Below are 19,848 nucleotides of genomic sequence, written 5' to 3'. Positions count from 1 at the left end.
TTGGTATATTTTACTCACAAGTATAAATTTCTACCTTTTAAAAGCAAATTAAGGAAGCCAGATATTCGGATGCACATTTCTGAGACAAATTCCATAGTAGCAGAATCACACTGCATAGAATCATAGAATATCAGGGTTGGAAGGGACCTCAGGAAGTCATCTAGTCCAACCCCCTGCTCAAAGCAGGACCAATCCCCAACTAAATCATCCCAGCCAAGGATTTGTCAAGCCTGATCTTAAAAACTTCTAAGGAAGGATATTCCACCACCTCCCTAGGTAATGCATTCCAGAGCTTCACCACCCTTCAATGAGTAAAAAAGTTTTTCCTAATATCCTAAATCTCCCCCACTGCAACTTGAGACCATTACTCCTCATTCTGTCATCTGCTATCACTGAGAATAGTCTAGATCCACCCTCTTTGGAGTCCCCTTTCAGGTAGTAGAAAGCAGCTATCAAAACCCCCCTCATTCTTCTCTTCCGCAGACTAAACAATCCCAGTTCCCTCAGCCTCTCCTCATAAGTCATGTGTTCCAGTCCCCTAATCATTTTTGTTGCCCTCCGCTGGACTCTTTCCAATTTTTCCACATCCTTCTTGTAGTGTGGGGCCCAAAACTGGACATACTACTCCAGAGGAGGCCTGACCAATGTCGAATAGAGGGGAATGATCACGTCCCTAGAACCGCTGGCAATGCCCCTCTTATACATCCCAAAATGACATTGGCCTCCTTGGCAACAAGGGCACACTGTTGACTCATATCCAGCTTCTCGTCCACTGTAACCCCTAGCTCCTTTTCTGCAGACCTGCTGCCTAGCCATTTGGTCCCTAGTCTGTAGCGGTGCATGGGATTCTTCCGTCCTAAGTGCAGGACTCTGCACTTGTCCTTGTTGAACCTTAGATTTCTTTTGGCCCAATCCTCTAATTTGTCTAGGTCCCTCTGTATCCTATCTACCTCTCCTCCCAATTTAGTGTCAATTGCAAACTTGCTGAGGGTGCAATCCACATCATCCTCCAGATCATACACATAGGACTCTGACTCTTATTATGACAACTATAATAGTGTACTTGCAGACCTTGCTTTGGCTCAAGAGCTTTTATATTTTCCAAAAGTAATTTTAAGGCAATAAGAAATGTGTATGTCTTCTAAGCAACATTTGGCTAAAAGAGATTCTATTTTTATTGTTCTTGGAGATTTGCACATTCTTGCAAAAAATTCAATGAGTTCTGAAGGCTGAATAGTAAAATCTTCAGTAGCTAAGTGTTGTAATAAAAAGTTATGCCATGGATAGGGGGGGAAAAAACCAGATACAAACACAATGTTTACATTGCACACTAAAGAACAGCATGATATTGCTGAAATAGATTCTTTATTTCTGAAACATCCAAAACAGCAGTATACACAGTTGTAATCAAATATTAAATCATATGCCATTATAAGAAAGCATTGATTAGTGCAATTGGATTTTGTAAAAGGTCTATCAAAAAGGTTTATTTGCATTAAAACTCATTCATTTCCCGTAAGCAACCATTATTAAAACATTACAATTTTATTTTTTGTAATAAAGTATTGAAAAACTAACTGTAGTTAGTGACCATTGCACCTTTTAAGTGAAATGTGGTTTATGCTGCCATTATAAATACAAAACACTATGATAATAAATTAACATTTGAACAAAATGACAAAATTATGTTGACCCAGCTGTATGGCAGTTTCCAGTGAATGCTACTCTTTTGTGCTTTGGAACATAAAAATTACTGCTTTCATATTGCCCATGGTTTGTTTTTGAAGGATATGTTCCTAGTGCTAAAAAATAGTACATGACCACAAAAATATTATTTATGGCACACACAAAAATTTAATCTTCTCTCTGTGGTTTAAGCAAGTGTGAAAGAAATTAAGTGCAAAAAATTAAATTCTTGGAAACACTAAAAAAAAAAATTCCAAGCATATAACATAGGCCCCAAATTTGCAACAAAATGCATAATATCTTTACAGAGTACACTGAATAAATTATCCTACTATATGGCAAAGCTGTTTGAAAAAGTGGCATTTCTTACCTCTCTCAAAGGAAGTATGTCCGATATTTTTCACATATATAAAAATTTCTTAAGTTCTAAATGACAGTACCGCAACTGTTAGTTTGATAACACTGCAGTTTTCCAGGCAAATGACTAAGTGCAAATGAACAATGGTCTTTTTTTTTTTTTTTTAAATGACAGGGTATAATGGATATTCTTACATATTAAAACTCAATGAAAATAGTGTGGTGAGACCTTCCCTTCCTGTAACATAGTTACCCAGCCAGCTGGGTAATAGAAACCACATTATTTTTCCGTTGTTCAGGGGCATCCGACATCAATAGCAGCCGTCTCTCCAATTTCCATCTCGTAGAGTACTAAGAGAAGAAAGAGGCTTTGGAGGCTGAAGAAAACTGTTTTAAAAAATAAGACACATTTCAGGTAAGAGAACAATAAGACATGCATCAGTCACATATGTAATGAAGCTGGTCTTGTAGGTGTTCCCATATACACATGCATGTACACTCTTCCATGGCATATTTACAGCTCTATGCTAATATATTATAAATGGCATAATTAAGGACCTGGGGTGAAATCCTGACCATACGGAAGTCAATGGGAGTTTTGCTATTGACTTCAATGGGCCAGGATTTCAATCCTAAACTGTAGGATGTGGTTCTGATCTGACGCAGGAACAATGTGGCCTGGCACAAAATGTAAAACTCCAATCCTTCTTTTCCTCCCTACCCCCACCAACTCTTCTCTTCACTCCAATGTTTTGCCCTGCTCATCCCATTCTTCTCCATACAAAGAAAAAAAGCTCATTTCTTGTTTTTCCCCTCTCCCCACTGTTCTGCCCACCAGCCCACAAAAACTATTTCCTTCTCACATAACAGCAGTAATAGAAGTTCTGCAAAGGAGGCCCTCGGTGAGACCTGTGAAATCTCACCTCTTTCAATAGGTTCACACAGATGGCACAGGTGAGGGATTTAACAACAATTCTGTTGACAATGCACAAGATCAAACAGAACCTCCCTCCCTCTCCCTTAACTGTTTTGGCTCTGCAGGACTAATGGGATTATAAAGCAGTGCAAATACATTTCTGTCACTAAAAATAGTAGCTATGTCCCAATACAAATAGGCTGCAGAAAATAATTTCATCTTAAAAGGGGGGTGGAGGGGAATGGACATTCCCGCACATGAACTGTTGCACCCAACATGCATTTGAAAAAAATAAATCAGTGCATTCTAAAAATAGCACCTTGTTTTTTTCTGCCAATGGCAGCATTAGTATTGTCCAGGAGAGAGAAAGCCTTCCTGAAATTGGCCTATTCCATGTTTTAAAAACATAAACTGGAAAACATTAGCACCATAATAGAACAGCCAGTTTAATTTTTATTATAAATTCCTTAGCAATTAACTATCCCCCAAACCTCCAAACGCTACTGAGGATAGCTGTTTCAAATGAGATTTAAAGAAAACCTGCCTTGGACAATTAGTTTGACACTGTATCCAACTCTGCTCCATCTGCTTCTTTAACAATTTCAGGAGGGCTACATACATTTTACAGCCACCATATTTTAACTACATCACTTTGCTTAAATAAAATGGAGGGCCAGAGTCAGGCTGGAAATGCTAGTGGATATGGTCATATGAAATCTGCGAAGAGAGCCACCAGCAGCCATCAACAGGCACTGGGGGAGCCATAGCCAGCTCCAGTTCCCTGCTACTGCTTCTTGTAAAGCCAGGTTTCATCATCTCAGGTCCTAGCTCTCTCCCTTCCCTGCTCCCCCTCTAGCCACAACTACTGCTGATTCTGCTGGCTCCTCTCCCATCAGGAATCCTGGGCTGGAGGAGGAGGGCAGCCTGCTGGAAGATGGAACCAGTAAGTAAACAGCAGCCACCAGTGCTGATTCTTGCATTTCTCTGCAGTCAGTGGCTCTAGTGGTTAAAAGTAGATTGAAACAGCAGCAGCAGCTCTCCCTATACCATTACTAGGAAGTGGAACTGGACTTCCATCAGTTTCCTTTTCTTTCGTAACCCGGTTGGCTCCCCTCACACACTCTTCTCCTTCTCAGTGTCCAACCCCCTAGGATTCCATGCTCCCTCCTTGTTCCCATGCTAGAGCCTTAGGGCACCAGACAGAAGATATGTCCCTTACACACAAGCAATGTCACCCGTGACTCTTCCTGGCAGCTTAAGCATTTCCAGCACCATAATTTCCAGTCCATGTTGCAACAAGGCAGCAAAGAGGGGATGGAATTTAGAGTGAATTATGTGAACTATTCTTTTTTAATGAACCATTGGGGTTAGGTAGAAGAGAGAGAAATAATTTATTTGGTGGGACTCAACCTTTAACTACTGATGTATACAGTTTAGCAACACCACATTACTTAAGCTATCAGCACTATTAGAAAGCATGCAGAACTATTAAATGGCACTTTGTGTAATGAAACTAATCACTTAATCAGAATTCTCTCAAAGGAAAAATTACAGCCTACTAGCAGCTCTCAAAACATTTTCATTTTTTGTAAGCAGAAAAGAGCTGCTTTCATTTTCTCAAAATTGCTGCATGTATTGATCTCGCTTACAACATCTGTACCCCAGGGCATAAAAGTTATATTGAGTGTTTGCACCGTAAACCTCTGTAACTGTGTAATTCACCAAATAGAAAAGAAGCATTAAATTAATGTAAAGTGCAGGTCCTGCACACAACAAGGCCCACTGAAACCAAATGAGCCATTGTGAAATATCAAAGGACAAAGACTTTGTTGATTGCCTTCCCCCCACACCTGCCCATGAAGACCACAGGGGCACAAACGCTTTTCCCATCAGTTTAAATTCAGGGCAAAGGGCATAACAATTTGTGACTAAGAGGAACTATATCACTATGCTGCTTGGAATTTGAAGAGGGCAATATTTCTTCGCGTAAGTAAGCGATCCCAAAGCTGCTTGGATTGTGTTAGCTCTAGAGACATAGAAAGCTCGCATATTGCAGCAGTTTCTATTACTTTTGCAATCTAAGATTAACTCATTTGTGTGAGTATGTTTACATGCTTTAACCTTGTAAATAACTCATTTCTTTTTCTTAATTAATAAATCTTTAGATAGTTTATTATCAGATTGGCTAAAGCATTGTCTTTGGTGTAAGGTCTAAGGTGCAATTGGTCCTTTGGGACTGAGAGTAACCTGAATATTGTTGTGATTTTTTGGTGTAAGGGACCATCTATTACAAAGGCAAGTTTGTCTGGGTGGCAAGATAGACCAGAGCACCCAAGGAGACTGTCCGTGACTCCATGGATAGGCTGCTATAGTGCTTGAAGTATTCACACTTGTTACTTGCTTGGTGAAATCTAAAGTATAGAACTCTCAACTAATTTGGGGTTTGTGCCCTCCTTCTTGAGCTACTCCAGACAGCTTGACATGTGGCTTCTCTTACTTTTCTCTATAATAAGTTGTTTGACTATTTATCAAGAGACATGGAAGGAAAGTATGACTAACTATTCTAGAAAGGAGACAGAGACCTTGGGACAGGTTGTACTTGCCCCAGACGGGGGACAAAAGGGTTAACACAGCAGCTCTTGGTGGCAGAAGCCATACCCCCTCATCCCCAATGGGCATGCTCCAACTCCTGCTGCAGTATAAAAGGGAGCAGCCTAGCTCAGTCTGTCCTGACCACTGAGGAGGAAGGATGCACCTTGCCGGCTCCAGCTGAGGAGCAGCCAGGATCCCGGACTGTGACAGCAGGAGACGCCAAGGCCCGGACAAGTGCTTAGGTATCCGCAAAGCCCCACAGAGATTGCAGTAGCTAACTGATAAGCCCGGAGACTCCGAAGACACCCCAACTTCAACTGTAGAAGTCACGGTAGGAATTAGCCCAGGGAGGGCTAATGTCCCTGCAGCAGGCGGTGTGTAATGTGCAGATTCCCCGTCGACTTAGTGGTGAATCCATTTGCCATTACCAGGGCCCTGGCTGGGACCCAGTGGACCTTGGTCCCCCTACCCAGCCACCCCCTTTGGGGAGCAGCCCAACAGACCTCCTCCTATTGACTTTGGCCATGAGGCCGCACTTCCCTGCAGCCAAGGGGAATCCTATTGACTCTGGCCATGAGGCCGCACTTCCCTGCAGCCAAGGGGTAGTCCTATTGACTCCAGCCACTGGGCCACACATCGCTGAGGGTAGCCATATTGATTTAACCATGGGGCTACCACGCCCTTGCCCAACCCCCCCAGGGTGATGGGGTATACTTGCCCTGTGACAGATCTCTACAATAAACAGTTTCTATTCCAGAAGAGCAAGAGTTCCATCGGGGAACAAAAACAAAACAAAACAAAAAAGTTATATTGGAAATCTAAGATTACACACTTCACTAAAGAGGAAACGGGCAGTTGTTTTTTGAAGTCCCCTTTGTACCAACACACTGGGCCAAACTGTTTTAATTTACACAGGTGTAAAACCAGAGTAACTCCACTGAAGCAAAACTGTGAATCAAAAGTGTTTTTCTGGATCTAGCCAATATCTAGTTGAGATTTGGGCCTGGATCAGTTAGGTGGCCAAAGCTCAACCCAGACAAGACCAAGGTGATATAAAGTGAGTTGGAGGAAGCAGCTGGAAGTATTTTTGAGGGAATCCATCCCCCATCAGTCAAAAGAGTTCATAACTTATGGTTATTTTAGACCCCCAGCTGCCGTTATAGATCATCACATCACAGTCTTTATCACCTCAAGCTTGCTCTACATGGGCTATACCTTTAAACCATTTGGAAACTAAAGTTAGCGCAGAACGTAGCAGCTCACTTGCTAAACAGGACATTTCTCTGGGAACAGATGACATCAGGGCTCTGGATCTGCACTAGTTGCTTATTGGTCTCTGGATGGAATTTAAAAGGTATTGGTCGTGACCTATATAGTCCTACATGGTGTGGGAGCTGCCTACCTGACACACTTCCTCTCTCATTGGGCCATTCTGCCACAGCTGTAGTCAGAGGTGCAACCCTCTTGTTTTAAAAAGGAGGGGGCTCTCAGCAAGCCATTCTCTGCGTGGAACTGGGACATTTGAATTTGCTACACCATTTATTCAAAATAACTGGAACTGGATTACCTTTGGGGCACATTGCACAAACTATTATTTGACAGGGTTTGTGGGGAAGGTTGAGATTGTTCTTGGGGAGGGGAGGTAAAATGGGAGTTGTTAATTTACTGTTGGCTCACTGAATTACATTGTTACCTGTATGTGATTATTTAACATTGCTGGGTGGTTATCATTAATTATTAAGGTTCACTGGGGTTTATGAATGGGCAGTTTTCATGTCTTAGAGAGAAGGACATGTATAGAGAGGACAGAATTCAGCCCAGCATCAGTAGCCTGTAAAAGTGTTTCTGTTTAAAAGCCTTAATTCAGACTCTTCTAAAAGAAAGAAAAAAGAGTTCTCAAACCCAACGCTATCCATATGTAAAGGAGGTGCATTTAACTCTTTTCATTAATAAGAACATTCTCTTACCTTCGAACTGGCTGTGCAATTTTACTCCTGGGTATACTACTCCCACTTAGGGCCAATGATGGTCTTGGAAGAGCACTACGTCCTACAGTCCCAGGATTTGCAGTCTTGTTTGGCATGGGGATTCCACTGTTAGAATATAATTGTAAGGTGCTGGATAAGGGAATACTATTGCTGCCTTGTACAGTTGGGCTTACATACGCTGTAGCTTTGAGAGGCTGTCTGACAGACACAGGAAAATGTCCCACACTATGAACTCTGTGCTGAAGTTGTCCTGGAGATGGAACTGTAAAAGGATGGTAACAAAAGAAGTATACAACATCAGCACACAACACATAGTACCAGGTATTAACACTTATTTCTAAGTCTGTACAGTGCTGAATGCACTTGTCATTAGAGGAGGTGACCTTTTGTTTCAATCAAACCAGCTGTAAAACACGTTAAATATTTAGATCCAGTACGAATACAGACTGCATCTGTTAGTCCAGTTTAAGTAAAAATTTTAAAACATCACTACCAAACAAAAATAAGATCATCAGACAAAAATCCCACCCCTACTTCTCACTCCTCTTTTGCTCTGCAATGATTCAATATTTATCCTAGGTAACTATAAGCCAAATTCCTCTAATGTAATTATAGTTTTAACATGACAGACTTGCTGAAATTATAACTTATTCTTTTTCCCAGATCACTAAAAAGTCAATCATTATAAACCACATGATACTTTTTCCATAGTAAGACAATTATTTTGGCATTACAAAAAAATGTCATACAGGTCTATGCTTTATGTATAAAAACAGCGAAAAGCTATAAAAAGTCTCCTGAGTATAACAACCCATTCCACATACAATGTTACACAAACTATCATTTCAAATCAGTGCTGGAACATCCAAAAGCTTTACAGAGCAATTCTCTACACTACCCTGTCCTCTGGTGTGCATCAACTGCATGCATTTTATGATCCACAAGATAGAAACTAAACACCCAAAGGGCCTCATGTATTTAAAACATCTAAGGCAGTGGTTCTCAACCGGGGGTATGCATACCCTTGGGGGTCCAAAGAGGTCTTCTAGGGGGTACATCAACTCATCTAGATATTTGCCTAGTTTTACAACAGGCTACATAAAAAACACTCACAAAGTCAGTACAAACTATAATTATATTCAATGACTTGTTTACGTTGCTCTATATAATATACACTGAAATGTAAGTATAATATTTATATTCCAATTGATTTATTTTATAATTATAAGGTAAAAATAAGAAAAAGCAATTTGTCAGTAACAGTGCTGTGACACTTTTTTTTGTCTCATTTTGCAAGCAAGAAGTTTTTAAGTGGGGTGAAACTTGGCATATGCAAGACAAATCAGATTCCTGAAAGGAGTACAGTAGTCTGGAAAGATTGAGAGCCACTGATCTAAGGTATGTCTATACTTCATATGGGTACAAGCCTCCCAGCCTGGGTCCACAAACTCATGCTAACAGGGCTCCTTCTAGGGCACCAAAAATTATTTTCTAACAGACAACCTACCCTAAATTTTCAATTACTGAGGGACAATCTTCACTCATTGGTATATCTGCTCTCCACAACCAACTCTCTGTAACTTTTCATGAGAGATGTACCTGAATACTTGCATGCTAATATCTAAACTGTATTGTTAAATTTGGGTTGTTGCTGATTATGTATTATATGCATCTTACTACTTCTAAAACAAACTTTGTACTTGAGGATAATCTAAGCACTATACCCATATGTACATACACTCTTTTCTTAACCTGTGTACTATATAATTTTTTAACATTAGCTTTAATAAAATCTTTAAATTTGCAGCTCACCCTCTGAAGCCTGAGAGTGTAACATCAAAGCACTACCCACAAAGCTTTGGGTAAAATATTTCACAATTGCATAAGGCAGTGAGTTTCAGCACAACAATGAGCAGTAGAAGATGTATACTTACTACAAGATTGTATTCTTGAAATCCCATTACCGGCTCCATGTAAACTGGAATCAAAGCTTTGACTGTTCCTCACAGAGACTGGTGAGCTAGCATTGTTATTAATGGTAGGAGTACTTGGCATCCGAGCTAGGTTAGGCATGCTTCTTCTGAGTTTATCTGAAGCAAAAGCAAACGATTTCCATCACAAACATCTGACTGACTTCTGCAGACCATTAAAATTAACAAAATTATTTCAAAAATGAGAAATGTGTTGTCTCCATGGGAGGAAATAAAAATTAAATATTATTTGTTTACTGCTTGAACCCTTCTGACTAATATATTAACATAGCAAGCCATTCACATATCATGCCAAATCAGCTTAAAGAGATTCCCAGATAAAGAATTTTAGGATTTACGGTCAAGCCCAGGTCACAGTCACAGTGAATTGAGTTACTTTGTCATAGTTCAGTCTCCACTGATCACTTCACTTAAACACAGATCCAATTTAGCTCAAGCATGAGCACTTCTAATCCTCGAAGCTGCTAACTGGAGACAAACAGTGACAATGGAGTTCTGTCTAACCACTTTATTAATAGTCACTAACTGTAATATTATTGCCTTTATAACTACAGTACACAGACCTATAACAGGTGCTATAGTATCAACTATTAATTTACCAATTATAACAACTTCAAAAACAGGGCTCCTTTACTCCTCCATGTCTTCCGATTCCTAGGTCTTTAAATTATATATTAGCAGATCAAAATGTACTAATTATAAAGAGGAAGGGGTAGTTCCACTGAAAAACAAAAATGTCTCAAGAAAGTTACATTAAACACAACTGATTTGAAAGAAACTAATTTAGTTTCATAATAAAACATTCCCAGGTAGAAATTTGTGTCACAAATGGAAGCATTTCCCCCAAAAAACTATGTGGGTTTGCTCTGAAAGTTTGTTCCAGAAGTCACAACAGATCCTGTAGCTCCCCAGGGTTCAGCTGTCTGAACCCACCCCATAGGATCAGATATACCAAGGCCACACCTGAGGATGGGTTCTCACATTAAGCAGAATTCTAATTCAATTTTCCAGAAGTACAATCCTTCCACAGAGTAGAAGATTTATGTTTGCACACAGAGCATCCTCATGTTTGTGCAAGTAAAGAGGGCAGGAGGCAGTGAAGGTGGAGGTTCCTGTGTTTCTTTTTGTGCTGTTGGCAAAAATTCCAACACTAATTCATTGATTTTTGCAAAAGTAAAGATCTAAAGTTAGACCAGGTATTTCAGTCTGGATACTAAAATCCAATCTTTAGGTAGGGCAGCATCATCTCTGCTTGTCACCACCATCAATCATGCTGAAGATCCAGCCAACTCCTGGTGAAACACTGGATTGAAGGCTAAATGCCATCAGTCACCCCACAGCTCTCTTGTCAAGGGGAGGGAAGGCAACTTCGCCGACCTGCCGCAACATGGCACACTGCTTATTTAGTTTTGATAAATTATGCGTAGCACTGGATCTGCCACATTCCCAAGTGACATGTAGCTGATTTACCAGCTCCTGCCTCCCTTACATCGCACTCTCCCAATGTTCCTGGCATCCAGTAACAGCACCAACATGCCACATACTGAGTTTGATACTGGTTTGACCCTGACAAACACTTATTTGGCCCACTACTTGAATTTTGAAGACTTGGAGTTCTGGTAAGAGAATGAAATCATGGCCAGGATTTTGAGAAATGCTGACAGAAATCTGTGGCCACAACACTACTACTAAACTCTTATATATTGCTTTTCAGCTATGTATTTCAAATCAAATTACAAAGGAAGGCAAGTAACATTATCCCTTACTTCTTAACAGAAAACAACCAAAAGGTAAGAGCCTCTCAATACAGCTATTTACTCAATTTATCTGCACTATAATTGCCTAAGAGTCATAGGCTGAAGGATATACCAGTTGAAACAGGAGTTAGAGTTCCACACTATACAGGCTGCAACAGCTCTATGAGACAGTAAAGCATTCTACGGCTGATTGAAGCTGTATCTTATCTACAGGATGACATCTGGTAGATCTTGCAGCACGTCAACACTCTTGGACAGGAAGGACATCCAAGTGGTAGTCCTGGCATCTGCCAAGTGAGTTTTCACATATCAGCTGGAAGGCATAGAGGAGCCTTTGCTATAGTGTCTCAAGAGTAAGTGGTTTATGAGACGTCCTTAACCTTGGCATGGAACATGAAACAGACATTGCCAAGGGATCTGGGGAGCATACATATTCAATATGCATAGCACTACATCCCATGCACATTCATTATCGATTCCAAACACTCTTCCTCTCCATCTCTGTCACCCTTTTCTGTTAGCCTTTCAATGCTGACTCCTACTCCTGCAAGTCCTTAACTGTCAAAAATAATAAAACTGAAATTAACAAGATGTGTTATGTTGCACAAACACACCATTTAATAGTGTTGTAATCCTTCCCTTACACTCTCCACACTTACCTGTTATCCTTCCTGTGCCATGTCCAACTTAAAATGTAAAGTGCTTTTGGCAGAGACCTGTCATGTATTATTTGTCAGTAAAGTAACATGTGTACCTGTGGCACTCTATAAATAACTAACTGTTTTGGATACAATGTCTGTTTTCTTACCCAAGGGAGGGAAATAATCTGGGATGTTACAAATAAGATCCTGACTAGAAACTGGACACGGATTATCTTGAAGCGGGGTGAAGGGGACACAACAGCATCATGATAATGATGGAAATTTTAGGGGGGAGGGATAGCTCAGTGGTTTGAGCATTGGCCTGCTAAACCCAGGGTTGTGAGTTCAATCCTTGAGGGGGCCATTTAGGGATCTGGGTCAAAAATTGGGGATTGGTCCTGCTTGAGCAGGGGGTTGGACTAGATGACCTCCTGAGGTCCCTTCCAACTCTGATATTCTGTGTGATTCTGTGTGAAAGAAAGGGGAGAAGGAACAACAGGGAGTTTCAAAACTTAATACTGCAGTAGCACCAGAAAAGTCTCTTTCAGAGATTCTGGAGGACATCAGCCTTAGGCATGGTACAAAAACAGTGATGGCTGCTGGCAATTTGGGAGTAATGAACACCACTTACCTATCCATTTTATCAATGCTCCCCGGCATGCCTGAAACTCAGAGTGAAGAGCAGAGGGCTGAACAGAGAGGTCTTACGATAACACTACGCAATTCTGAATGACGGCAATAATAGTGTTCCTCATTTTAGGCAGAGTCAGGAGGTAAGGAAAGTGAGTAATAGAACTAGAGGAAGAAATCGAATCAAAGGGGAACATAAAAATCTCTCCCAGCTTCTTCCCTGGTGCCTATACGTCCAGCATTTTAAAACTGTTTTAGACAACAACCACTTTCACAACCTGTTCAGGAACTAGACTCTACATGAAGTTATTTAACATTGTGACCTTGAAATGATTCAAGGTCACAATGATTTTAAAAGATTTAAATTTCTGTCCACAGAGATCAAATATCATATCACAATAATTCACTGACATATATCACTGCTGCAATTTGGTCACATTTCACTGATTTATTTAATCTGACCTTTAAAAAAGTATTGATAATTGTGTAAAGTACAGAGGGACAAAGAAAAAAATACTAGTCAGAAAGGCATGTAACCTACCTCCATTAATCCTGTTTGGTTGCTGCTCTGGAGTTTGGGCTTGAGGAGAGTAATACTGCTGCTGATAATTATTTGGAGGGAAATTTTGTGAAGTGGGGCTTCTCCTGCACTCCCGAATACTGGAAAAAGTTTGAGAGTGTGGAATTCCTCTTTGGAATGGTGAACAGCGAGTAAGTCGGGGCTGTGGAGGTGGCAGGTGATCAAACTCTTCTTCATCCTCAAGACTATAGCGATCATATTCCTGATCACTGCATGTCCCTTTCTTTCCTGAATGTAGAGATATATTTGAGCTGTGTCTTGATACAGATGCTGAAGTAGAAGCATAATCTTGTCTGAGACCTGTAAATTTTAAGCAAATGATATTTGTTTTTTAACTAGACGATCAACACTTGTAACTGAACTATACTTAGGACCAGAGCCTCAGCTAGTGTAAACTGGCACCACTTCATTCCAGTTAATGGGGCTACCACTTTCCACTAGCTGAAGAGCTGGTCCTTAATGTTTTAAATGGTTATCATTGAGCTGTATAATTAAGATAGTGTAGCCACATTGTTAACAGAACAATAATATTTCCTAAATCTGTAACCAAATGAGTACTCTGGAGCAGTGGTTCTTGAACTTTTCCATACCATGATTCATGCCAGGAAGCTGTACACATTATGGGTACGACAAAGTAGTTGTGAGCCCTTGACACTTTTTTGCAAGTGTCAGGTTGAGAACCCCAGCTGTGGAAAACATACCATAATACAATTTTGGAAGTCAAGAAGTTCTGAGAATGGCTGGATGTAAATGCTCCTTAGATTATTAGGAATTGAAAAGTACTTTTTCCTAGACTTATGAAGAGCTCTCAGATTTGACATCTGACTTTGATATCACAACAACTCGAGCATTCTTCCTCAAATGGGAGCTCTGTAAATGAATGTGAAAGAGTGTGAGAAAGTGAGTGTGTGTGTTTGTGCATGCGCATAACATCTCCTGTCTCCAAAGGATTAAAGGAACAGCCATCAATATAAAAATCCTCTTTGTCTGAAAATTTTGTACCTACTATTGTTACAACCAACACTTAAGATAATTATAATTGAAGTAGAGGGAAAATATATTCTTCCCTTTTCCAGTATGTTTACCTGTGGCCTGATTTTGGAGGGGTGACTGCGTTCTCCTATTTTCACCACTCTGATTATTCTTGCCTGTTTAGTCTCATTGCTCCAGACAGATTTAATTGAGTATTGTCATCTGTGTTACATGAGTGTTCTCATTTAGCCTTTCTTTACTCCCATCTGGCTTTCAACACACCTCTTCCCTATATTACGGTCTCCTTTTTTTCTCTCATTACCTTTTACTGTTTCTATCTCCCCTTTTCTCATCTACCCAGCTTGACTGACACAAAAAAGGGGGTGTTGCAAGGCTATGTTTATTATCTCTCAATGATTTTCATGTAAAATTTATTATTATTTGTGACTAAAAATATACATATTTTCCAAACTGCTAGTTATTCAACCTGTGGCCTAAAACTACCAGGCTGTTCTCTGGGGCTTATGCATAAATCACCACAGTGCACTCAACCCAGAACTTCATCTCTGAATACCCCAAACATTAAGGTCAGGGGAGCATCTATTTCAGAAGCTCACAAGGTAACCAAAAATCCGTGAAGTATATTTTCCCCCTTTCCACAGATTTTGTGCATGAGGGGGATGATTTAGTCCTCCCTCAACTCCCCCCGTCATAAAAACCCCAACACTGTGCTGCATTAACAGAAAGAGAAGGTAAAACACGTACATTCAAGTTTCTTCCAATGAGACAGAGGTGCCAGCCTCCACTCAACACATACAGATCAAATTTGAAGTTCTAAAAGATTCATTTCCAGTTATCCAAGCACAACAAAAAATTCAAACCATTTTCTCACTGGTGAAAAACACTTCTCCTCCTGCCATTCAAATAAGACACTTTTTATTAAATTTACACTTGGATGTTTTTTAAGTACATCAGAAGCAGGAAGCCTGCCAAACAACCAGTGGGGCCCCTGGAGGATGGAGATACAAAAGGAGCACTTAAAAATGACAAAGTCATTGTGGAGAAACTAAGTGAATTATTTGCTTCAGTCTTCATGGCTGAGGATGTTAAGGAGCTTCCCAAACCTGAGCCGTTCTTTACAGATGACAAATCTGCGGAATTGTCACAGTTTGAAGTGTCACTAGAGGAGGTTTTGGAATTAATTGAGAAACTTAACAGTAACAAGTCACCAGGACCAGATGGCATTCACCCAAGAGTTCTGAAAGAACTCAAATGTGAAATTGTGGAACTATGGTTTGAAACCCGTCCTTTAAATCAGCTACTGTACCCAATGACTGGAAGATAGCTAATGTAACGCCAATATTTAAGAAGGTCTCTAGAGGTGATCCTGGCAATTATAGACCGGTAAGTCTAACGTCAGTACCGGGCAAATTAGTTGAAACAAAAGTAAAGAATAAAATTGTCAGACACATAGAAGAACATTAATTGTTGGACAAAAGTCAACATGGTTTCTGTAAAGGGAAATCATGTCTTACTAATCTATTTGAGTTCTTTGAAGGAGTCAGCAAACATGTGGACAAGGGGGATCCAGTGGACATAGTGTACTTAGATTTCCAGAAAGCCTTTGACAAGGTCCCTCACCAAAGGCGCTTACGTAAATTAAGTTGTCATGGGATAAGAGGGAAGATCCTTTCATGGACTGAGAACTGGTTAAAAGACAGGGGACAAAGGGCAGGAATAAATCGTAAATTTTCAAAATGAAGAGGGGTAACTAGTGGTGTTCCCCAAGGGTAAGTCCTAGGACCAATCCTGTTCAACTTATTCATAAATGATCTGGAGAAAGGGGTAAACAGTGAGGTGGCAAAGTTTGCAGACAATCCTGAACTGCTCAAGATAGTTAAGACCAAAGCAGACTGTGAAGAACTTCAAAAAGATCTCACAAAACTCAGTGACTGGGCAACAAAACGACAAATGAAACTTAATGTGGATAAATGTAAAGTAATGCACATTGGAAAAAATGACCCCAACTATATATACAATATGATGGGGGCTAATTTAGCGACAACTAATCAGGAGAAAGATCTTGGAGTCATCGTGGATAGTTCTCTGAAGACGTCCACGCAATGTGCAGCAGCAGTCAAAAAAGCAAACGGGATGTTAGGAATCATTAAAAAAGGGATAGAGAGTAAGATGGAGAATATCTTATTGCCCTTATATAAACCCATGGTACGCCCACATCTTGAATACTGCGTACAGATGTGGTCTCATCTCAAAAAAGATATACTGGCATTAGAAAAGGTTCAAAAAAGGGCAATTAAAATGACTGGGGGTTTGGAACAGGTCCCATGTCAGGAGAGATTAAAGAGACTAGGTCTTTTCAGCTTGGAAAAGAGGAGACTAAAGGGGGATATGATAGAGCAGTGGTTCCCAAACTTGTTCTGCCGCTTGTGCGGGGAAAGCCCTGGTGGGCCGGCCGGTTTGTTTACCTGCCGCATCTGCAGGTTCGGCCGATCGTGGCTCCAGGCCAATGGGAGCTGCTGGAAGCGGTGCAGGCCGAGGGACATACCGGCCGCCACTTCCAGCAGCTCCCATTGGCCTGGAGCAGCAAACTGCGGTCACTGGGAGCCGCAATCGGCCGAACCTGCGGATGCGGCAGGTAAACAAACCGGCCGGCCCGCTAGGGGCTTTCCCTGCACAAGCAGCGGAACGAGTTTGGGAGCCACTGTAATAGAGGTATATAAAATCATGAGTGCTGTGGAGAAAGCGAATAAGGAAAAGTTATTTACTTGTTCCCATCATATAAGAACTAGGGGCCACCAAATGAAATTAATAGGTAGCAGGTTTAAAACAAATAAAAGGAAGTTCTTCTTCACATAGCGCAAAGTCAACCTGTGGAACTCCTTGCCTGAGGAGGTTGTGAAGGCTAGGACTATAACAGGGTTTAAAAGAGAACTGGATAAATTCATGGAGGTTAAGTCCATTAATGGCTATTAGCCAGAATGGCTAAGGAATGGTGTCTGTAGCCTCTGTTTGTCAGAGGGTGGAGATGGATGGCAGGAGAGAGATCGCTTGATCATTACCTGTTAGGTTCACTCCCTCTGGGGCACCTGGCATTGGCCACTGTCAGTAGACAGGATACTGGGCTGGAGGGACCTTTGGTCTGGACCTAGTATGACCATTCTTATGTTCTTAGACCAAGCATGAAAAGTTTCAACTCAAATGATAAGTTCTCTTGAGAAAGTTGTGTAACTGAAATTTTAAAAAATAATTTAAGAAAAAAAGCCACATACTCTCTTCCTGCAGTCGAGCCATGATCTGAACATCAGTGAGGTCCTGTAGTTTATATCCCATGGAGATGGAATCATCCTCCAGTTCGGAGGCGCTCAGTTCACTGTCTATTGATGACTGGGGGCTGAGAGGAGAACTTCTGGAAATGTAACCTATGCAATAAAATAGATTCTTTAGTCAGTAAATATGTACATTAGCTATGTCACAAAGGGTCTGCATTCCAAATATTTTTGTACAGATTGAAACCTTTTGGAAATTTACTACAAAAAGCTTTCTACTAACATTTTGCTAGTTAATTTAGTGCTCTTGAAAAGGTGAAGATACAATCCTGGAGTGCAAATCCCTGTTTGTTCCCAAATTAGGTACAGCAAAGACAACAAACAATTAACACAGCACAGTTTGATTGACTGGGCTAGCTTTCATCCCCAAACATTTCGAACATTTGAGCTCTTCTTATTGAAAGTGTAGTTCTACCCCGAAACGTAACCGTGTAAATACATCACCAGTTTCAACAGATCGGCTCCTTGTATAGATTCCAAGTCACATTCATGTACTTAAATTTTATTGTTCTTTAAATTATTTATAATTACAGTAGCACCAAAAGACAATAAGAACTGGGAACCCATAGTGCACTGTACAAACACATAGGACAACACTCCCTTCCACAAACACTGTACAATGGGAGAGGAAGCTGGATTCTATTTCTTCTGGATTCTATGGGGTGGCTGGGGTATACTCAATGCTTCTACGTGCAGTCTGGCTGGAGTTTGTGAGGGGGTCTATTAATCTTTTTGTAGTCACAGCTTACACATCATAATGAATTTTGTGGGGAAAAGCTAGTTTATTTGCCACTGTGTAACAACAATAGTCAACCATCACCACTATGTTCTCAGCCTCAAACTAGCTTCTCTTGTTCCAGCTTCCCAAAATTAGAATTTGAACTTACACATTTTCTTGACTAGTTTCCTCAGAGGAAACTATTACATGGACTATGAAGATCAGAGGAGAAAAAAAACCCGCAAAAGATCTTACAGTAGCAGATCTAGATGGTAGTAGGGCCAGAGGGGAGCCTACTACAGCTGAAGCAGCAAAGGAGGTGCCTGAATCAATTCTCTCTGCTTGAACGCGTGCCTTAGCCACCCACAGGACATCTGCCTACAACTGCACAGCAACAGAATGGGCTGCTGTCTGTCCCTGTGTAACCATAGGTGTCAGTTATCTTTCTAGGGCCCACTCATGGTTCTCCAGCACCCAGTCATGAAGAGCAAGAGTACAAGGTCACTCTCTGGAATGCATCATGTTTCCATTCAGTGTAAAGAACTACTGCTCCCAGTCCCCTTGTGACAATGACCAAGTTTGGCTCTCTGCACTAGCTGGATCCTGATTTGGGGGATCTTAGGGAAGAGGAGCCAGTGCAGATCAACATACCCTTCTGGTGTTAATACCCTTGGACTGCAGCTATCACCACCTACCAGTAAGATGTGAAATTTCTCATTCCAAGGGGATTATCTCCTCCACCCACCCTGCAGTTTTGCAGAGGAAGAACTCCTGATCCCTGCACCGAAAAAGGAGCAACACTAGCATTTTGCCACTTGCTCCTTTGGCTACTTGGAAATGCAATTATGTCCTTCCCAAGCTCCTCTTCCCCAGCCACCCACAATTATCCATGCCCCTTTCAAGGGGGCAACAAGCGGGGACAAAATTTTTGGTCAGGTAAATCTTCGCTAGTTATAGTGACACTCTGCTTATGATGAGGAAAGCTACCTCATTGTATAAAATAGAGGATGAACTCCACTACACGATCATTTTATAATTAAATTAAACGTTAGGCCTAAAATCCTTGAAATCTCACCAGTAAGCTAATAGTTTATACATCCTAAGCAGGTACAATGTATTGCAGTTAAAGTACAGCAAGATAAGATTTAGTAAAGCAATTTTGTAAGCATCATACATCACTAAAAAGTTAAGGATTACCTGGTCTTTCAGGTGTTAGTATTGCTTTATTGGAGGTTTTAGAGAAGCTGGGAGTATTAAAGCCATTGCTATATGGAGTGAGTCTTGCAACAGGACTATAGGGAAAGGCCAAGGAAACAGGTGTAGAGAAGAGGCTCCGCCATCGGCTAGCTGTTACAGATGTAGAAAAGAACAATTTTAGGTTATAAATAGAATATTGTTTTCGGGAGAGAAAATTGTCAAACCATAATCTGTTCACTCTCTTTTCTTGGTTCAGGGTACGAGGAGAAAATGGTCTGAAGTTCAGTAGCAAAACAGAGAATTAGCAAAAGCCTTCAACATCTAATAATAGGATTGTGGCTTCTGAAGAGTTTTTTTAACAAACGTATCACAAATTAAAATTTTCTAATATACCATTTTTAGTAGATATTTAGCCAACTGTATGTCAACACACTAACAGCATGAGAAAATCAAATCCACTGCAATTAATAAAGCAA

The 19,848-nt window shown here is 40.7% G+C and overlaps 1 protein-coding gene and 1 long non-coding RNA gene across 3 annotated transcripts in view; one reads left to right on the top strand and one right to left on the bottom strand.

The window, feature by feature from the left end:
• Positions 1–1,346: 1,346 nt before the first annotated feature.
• SLAIN1 (SLAIN motif family member 1) overlaps positions 1,347–19,848 on the bottom strand; it is an 89,713-nt gene continuing 71,211 nt past the window's right edge. The window contains exons 3-8 of one of the 2 annotated variants that reach the window (XM_048852805.2): positions 19,373–19,522; positions 17,401–17,550; positions 13,100–13,438; positions 9,474–9,629; positions 7,519–7,801; positions 1,347–2,430 (exon numbers count right to left, since the gene is read on the bottom strand). In XM_048852805.2, coding sequence (XP_048708762.1) covers positions 2,355–2,430; positions 7,519–7,801; positions 9,474–9,629; positions 13,100–13,438; positions 17,401–17,550; positions 19,373–19,522 — 1,154 coding nt within the window. In that variant the 3' untranslated portion in view covers positions 1,347–2,354. The remainder of the gene's footprint in view (positions 2,431–7,518; positions 7,802–9,473; positions 9,630–13,099; positions 13,439–17,400; positions 17,551–19,372; positions 19,523–19,848) is intronic. The other variant, XM_048852813.2, reaches the window with a different exon arrangement.
• Positions 8,845–12,052, top strand: LOC142072452 (uncharacterized). Its single transcript, XR_012668796.1, has 3 exons — positions 8,845–8,937; positions 11,245–11,320; positions 11,501–12,052. It is a non-coding gene; the product is annotated as an uncharacterized LOC142072452 (long non-coding RNA).

This window comes from Caretta caretta, chromosome 1, assembly GCF_965140235.1.
Source record: "Caretta caretta isolate rCarCar2 chromosome 1, rCarCar1.hap1, whole genome shotgun sequence".
Lineage (NCBI taxonomy): Eukaryota > Metazoa > Chordata > Testudines > Cheloniidae > Caretta > Caretta caretta.
This window is presented reverse-complemented; position numbering and strand designations above follow the sequence as displayed.